The sequence below is a fragment of the Talpa europaea genome (assembly GCF_964194135.1).
Source record: "Talpa europaea genome assembly, chromosome: 15".
NCBI classification, from domain to species: Eukaryota; Metazoa; Chordata; class Mammalia; order Eulipotyphla; family Talpidae; genus Talpa; species Talpa europaea.
The window spans coordinates 40,091,491-40,097,796 of NC_140083.1; the positions used below are offsets into that span (position 1 = coordinate 40,091,491).

Genomic DNA, 6,306 nt, shown 5'->3' on the forward strand with positions numbered 1-6,306 from the left:
TTAACCATTTGACACTTAAATGATACCTTTTTGAGTCTAATGCATGTTGTGGCACCCCAGGAAGTACATTTATAATGGAATCAAGTGGCCTTGATGATGCGTGGCCCAGTATTTCATGTTCTGGGCAGACCAAAGCTGTGAGTGAAGTCACCCATCAGGTTAAGATGAAAGAGTCGGGAGAGCAGGTTACTAGGAGAGCCTGGTATTTGAAAAATGGTTCTTAGTGACTCTTCATCAGAAATGTGAATTGGAAGACAGTTGTGGTTAATGAGATTTGCTACATTGAGCGCTAAAGTTAAGACAGTCAGCGTCAAGCCTATTAGATCTCTCATTTTTTTTTTTAAGGATTTATTTATGCATATAAGAGCTAGGGTACAGGCCAGAGATGTGGGGGTGGGGGGTGACAGGATTCACCAGAGACAGAGTGGGGAACAGAACAGGCAGACTGACTGAAATACACTGCTGAGGGGAGCAGCGGGCGAGATAGGCGAGGTCTAGCCTGCGCCATGTGGGTTGCTCCCTGGCCTGCCGGGGATCGAACTCGTGTTGCAGAGGCTGCAGATTGCTTCATAGTGTGATGCTTAACCCTTTATGCCACCAGGGAGGCCCCTAGATCTCTCTTTTATTTAATGATGCAAAATTTCCTTGTAGGGCCGAGGAAATAACATTATCCAACTCTAAGGGGAGTTTTTTTCTTGTTTGGTTAAAAACAGAGACTTCCTTAACTGAGAAAAATCAGAACTGTGCCTGGAAAGTATATTTTCAATACTAAATTCTATGACCTCAACGTGTGTGGTGTCAGGCCGTGCAGCCTCACCCCAGTTTGTCCAACACATGGGCTGCTTATCCCCAAGCCCCACCTCATTGTGGCTTGTTTGTGTTTGAATTCCATGTAACTGGAGGGTTTGTTTGTTTGTTTGGCTATGTATGTGCCGACAATTAGAATTCCTTTCTCAGTGTCTTATAATATTTCTAACTTCTTACTTTGCTCGTTCTTTACTGCCTTATAACTTGTATGACTTGGGGGAAATTTTTCTGGTAATGTCCCAGACTGCCTTGTATTTCTTACTAAAGTACAGAATGATTGACTCGCAAAGGTATTTCTTGCTGACTTTGTGATTATACCTTTGTGATACACATACACACTTACTCATCTAAGTGGTAAAAACTATGGTTTCTTGACTTATCCCTAAAATGACCTAGCAGTTTAATCCAGGCACAACGTGAAAGTCAATCTATGTTTTACAGACCAGTTTTGCATGAGTATTGCCAGGTGTGGCTTCACTCCAGGCTTTTCCTTGTAGCTGGGCTCTGCATTTGCCACCTGCTGGTTATCGACAGCACTGACTTAACTGCTTGGCCCGGAGCAGCACTTTAAATAGATACAAAATCCAGGGCACTGCACAGCTTAGCTCTTAGCTTTTGAGCCCACTTGTTGCAGCTGGTTTATTTCTCCTTTACATTTCTGTATATTTTTTCTTCCTATTAGCAGAAATGACCTCTTCACCTGACTACTTCTGAGCATTTCATTATCAGCCCTAAAGAGGCCTGAATTCTCAGTGGGAGTTGTTGGTGTTTAAAGCACATGTGCTGATCACACAATCATTTTGTCTTTTTCAACAAAAATGTTCATCTTGGAATCTGTGGCTAAATAGTACTTTTATGTTAGCAGCAGGCAGCTGCAGCATAGCAGAGGTCAGCTCACCCGGGCCCCAGGCACAGGCTCGGCTGGAATGCAGCAGGAGATGCAGGAGAACAAAGTCATTTCTAGTTTAGCAAACTGCACTGAGGATAAGACTTATGACTTTATGTAAAATTACGGGGTAGTTTTTCTATCTCCTGACTGTCATTGTGTGATTTTGGTTTTCTTTATGGAATTTCATATTTTCCCATGTGTTTTGACTTCTTTCAATTCTTCCACGGGTTCACAGAGGAGATTTCAAGTGATGAGGAGGACACAAATGTGACCCCCCAGGCCATGCAGTCCAACCCCGGGAGGGGTGAGGAGGAGGAGCAGGAGGAGGACTGGGATGAGGAGGTGCTGGAGGAAACGGCCCTGGAGGGCTTCAGCACCCCGCTCGACCTGGACAACAGCGTGGATGAGTATCAGTTCTTCACGCAGGCTCTGCTGAGTATGTCTTTGCTCCCTGAATCTTTAGATGTGTTTTCTAGACTCTTGTCTTCATTTCTTCCCATTAGAAGTTGTTTTGGGATCTGCCCGGTGTTGCTTTAGATTCTTCCTAAAAATTTATTTTTATTATAGAGTTTCTCCAAAATACACAAAACTGTAGAGAATGGCATGGTGAATCACCCAGCCCCACAACCTCCAAGACTGTAAAGAGGCAGGCCAGGCAGCAGGGTACTTACTTCCCAAAGGTGACCTCAGCTGGTGTCTGTCCTGGAATGCTCATGCAGTCCTTGGATGGGCACCCTTTTAGCAGAAAAGATGAAGTGTCTCAGGCATATGTTGCTTAAAAATTGTGGCCATAAACTTAATAGTATTCACAGTACCCACAGGAAGTGGCAGGTCCAGGAGCTTTAACCATATGAGCAATTACCACCTTGCAGACACTATCAATATGGTTCAGGGACTCACAGAGATTGGGGGAAATATTGGCTATACAAACACCACAGATTTAAATTAAGATCCATAGTTAACAAGACCTCTGCCAATGAATGCCAGCTACCCAGTATAAAAATGGAAAGATAAGTGAGAAAGTTACAGAATTAAAAATAAAGAAACCAATGAAGATATCTAGAAAATTATTATTATTATTTTTTTTTATAGAGGCATGTTTTTATTTATTTATTTGTTTATTTGTTTGTTTATACATGCACTGGGTACAGTCAGAAGCACGGGAGGGTGAGAGAATTCACCAGAGCCAGAGCGGGGAGCAGAGCAGGCAGAAGGACCAAAATACACTGCTGAGGGGAGCAGCAGGCGTCAGGAGAGGTCTGCGTGCCATGTGGGACCCTCCTCCGGTGGCTGGGGAGCAGCCGGGAATTGAACCGGCGCTGCAGAGGCCGCGGGCAGTTTCGCAACCCAGCGTTCAACCGCTGCGCCACCGGGGAGGCCCATCTAGAAAATTATTATAAAGAAATTATAACTCCCCAAAAGTCTCCTTAATATCAGTTGTTGTTTTCAAAGTTACATAGTATTTCTCTGGTTGCATCAAAATATAACTTATTTCCACTGATGGACATATGGGTATTTCTTGTTTTTTTTGCTATTACAAGCGATATTAAAGTGGACGTCCTTGCATGTAAAGCGCTGTCCCTGCACAGTAGAGCTAGTTTAATGTGCTGGCATTATCTAGTATCCCCAAAAATACCACTGGTACAGTGGGCCCCACATCCTGTGGGTTTCCGCACAGGGAGTACAAGAGCCTGACTGTGGAGCTGCAACCACAGATGGTCTGCCCCAGGTGAGGCCTCCAGAATCGGTGTTGTCATAACTAGCAGGGAAGCTTGTGGGTCTTGGGTGGGATCTCAGGATGTGAGATACTGCTCAGGTGATAGTTCGGCTTCTGGCCTTGGATGCACATGTTTTAAGCCTGTCAGGTAACTACTGTTTTAAGCCTGTCAAGTGACCAGATAGGACCAGATGGACTTTTGGACTGAGGTGGCCTTTGTCCCATCGCCCACTGGGTGTTTTGCTGTTAGCTGGTGACACTGGGATGTGTTTGTCTCCTTCAGAGGACTTACCAGGTGACTTGTGCAAAAAGAGCTGAAGGGGGCTGGACCTAGGAACCTGGCGTTGGGAGATGACACTATTAATTCAAGAGTAACAGGCCCCAAGTGGAAGGGTGGCTGTTGGTGGGGGGCAGACTGCAGGTGCAGATAGCTGGGGGCTCTGATGTGGCAGGACATGGTTAGCGAGGTAAGGGTGCCACAGTGGCCACGGGGAGACTGGTAGGACACGATGGCTATTGGGAGATCAAGAGGCAAAATGCTGAATTTGGTTGGGAGACAAGTTTGTAAATGGAATCATCCAGGGAACAGTTTTGCCCAAAGGAGCACCTGTGGGCTCTTGGCCCAGGGAGGTGCTGAAGCTTAGGCAGCTCAGGAGGTCCAGATGAGAGTGGTCATGACTCCAGGTGTCTTCCCAGGCCTGGGCTTTAGGGACTTGTCACGGTAGCTCTCCAGGAAGAAGGGGAGATAGTGATGGGGCAGAGGGAGGCCAAGCAGAGACTCTCAGATCCCATCCTCAGGGTACTCCAAGAGTGGCACTGACAAGTGATGCTCGGGCCTCCCTGACCCACATGGACCTTAGCCAGTGCTTGTCACCATGCTTTCCTCCTGGTCTCTTGCTGTCTATGCTCATGAGCAGATCTCTGAAATAATAACTGTCGCCCTTATCTTTCCTTCCTCTCCCTGCACCGCCTGGCGCTGCCACAGCTGTGCAGAATCGGGACGCTGCGTGGTACCAGCTGCTGACGGCACCACTCAGTGAGGACCAGCGGCGGGCGCTGCAGGAGGTGTACACGCTGGCGGAGCACCGCAGGACCGTGGCAGGTCAGCCGCTGGCATCCCAGAGGCCCAGCCACGTACTGTCCCCTAAATTGTTACAGGCCAGACTTTCAAGATAGTAAGAAATTACCGTCACTTAATGATTTTTTAGCTATTTTAAAAATAGATGTAGCACTGACATAGATGTGCAGCCTTATACATCAGCATCTGTGTGTTCTATGGCCTGCTCACCCCCAAAGTTTCGGCCCCATGTCTGATCATTTTATCCCTCTCGAGGCCTTTGTGAAACCATGGTGCCTCTGTCTGCAGTGGTGCTCTTCCTCACGTGGAGCCGCAGGTCTGGAAGGCATCTGGCTGAGGGAGAGCAAGTCAGCTGCTCTTAACTGTGATGAACTGCAGGCCCCTGTGATTTTTTCCAAGCAACTTGTAGTCCTAGAGATGAAATACGATGCTCACTGATGGCACCTTTCGAATTGGAGAACTTATTTTATGCACACATTATAATGGTCACTCCTGGAAAATCAGTTACAAAGACAGAGTAATAACAATGTATTTCAGTGGGAAACACCCTGGGACAGACACCTGGAGGCCAAAACCCAGGTCCTTATGTGTGGACTCAGACCGCAGCCCTGCACCGGCTCTGCAGCGGCCTCCCAGGAAGGCCACTGGGCCAGTGAAACTGACTTTGAGACTTGTTTTCATTTTCCTTATTCTTTTTTTTTTTTTTAAAGATTTATTTATTTATTTTATACAAGAACTGGGGTACAGGCCAGATGCACGGGAGGGTGAAAGGATTCACCAGAGACAGAGCAGGGAACAGAACAGGCAGAGTGACGAAGTACACTGCTGAGGGGAGCGGAGGGCGAGACAGGAGAGGTCTGCCGTGCCATGTGGGACCCTCGCTGGCTGGCCGGGACCGAACTGGCACTGCAGAGGCTGCAGACAGCTTCACAGCACGGCGCTCAACCTCCTGTGCCACCAGGGGAGGCCCTCATTTTCCTTATTCTTAGTGAGCTGGACTCTGCCCAGCGACAACTGAGGAAGGAACCTTGGACGGCCATCACTGCTCCTTCGCACCGCACGGGTGTGGGTCAAGGGGAGCACTGGGCATGCTGTTCAGGGCCCTCCCGCTGTGCCAGTGCCTGCCAGGCTGGAGGCGACACTTTTACCCCACTCTCCCCTTCCCGTTGGGCCCTTCTCACCCTGAACTATTTCCTTATTCTTTTCCAAGGTAGAGGACATAACTCCTCACTGACATGGGTCTGTTAAAGGCTGATGTTCAATCCAGCAGGATAATTAATGCCACCCATCCTGTGCCCTCCTAGTGCCCCAAATAAGGAGCCGACTCCTTAGAGGTTATTTCCAACATTGTCACCTTAAATACGTCTCTCCCCCGCCACCCCGCTTCTTTTGGCAAATTCTAGAGGCAAAGAAGAAGATTGAACAACAGGGAGGATTCACGTTTGAAAACAAAGGCGTTCTCTCAGCATTTAACTTCGGGACTCTGCCCAGCGACAACTGAGGAAGGAACCTTGGACGGCCAAGTCACTGCTCCTTCGCACCACACGGGTGTGGGCTAAGGGGAGCACTGGGGATGCTGTTCAGGGCCCTCCCACTGTGCCAGTGCCTGCCAGGCTGGAGGCGACACTTTTACCCCACTCTCCCCTTTCCTTTGGGCCCTTCTCACCCTGAACTATATATTTTAAGCAGCTACTGTAATGTTTGAAATTAAAGAAAAAGAAGATCATTGGACTGCAGAGAACAAACCATGTGTTCCAAAGACTGACGAGGGTTCCGGAGGGCTGGACTGACAAGCACGTCTCAGGTTTGGCCATG

The 6,306-nt window shown here is 48.0% G+C and overlaps 1 protein-coding gene across 1 annotated transcript in view; it reads left to right on the forward strand.

Moving 5' to 3' along the window:
• Positions 1-5,992, forward strand: part of IPO8 (importin 8) — a gene marked incomplete at its 3' end in the record, with an annotated part of 50,069 nt that extends 44,077 nt beyond the window's left edge. Inside the window, exons 23-25 of the mRNA XM_084254665.1 lie at positions 1,932-2,132; positions 4,399-4,515; positions 5,895-5,992. Of these exons, the coding sequence (XP_084110791.1) occupies positions 1,932-2,132; positions 4,399-4,515; positions 5,895-5,992 (416 nt within the window). The remainder of the gene's footprint in view (positions 1-1,931; positions 2,133-4,398; positions 4,516-5,894) is intronic.
• Between the last annotated feature and the right edge of the window lie 314 nt (positions 5,993-6,306).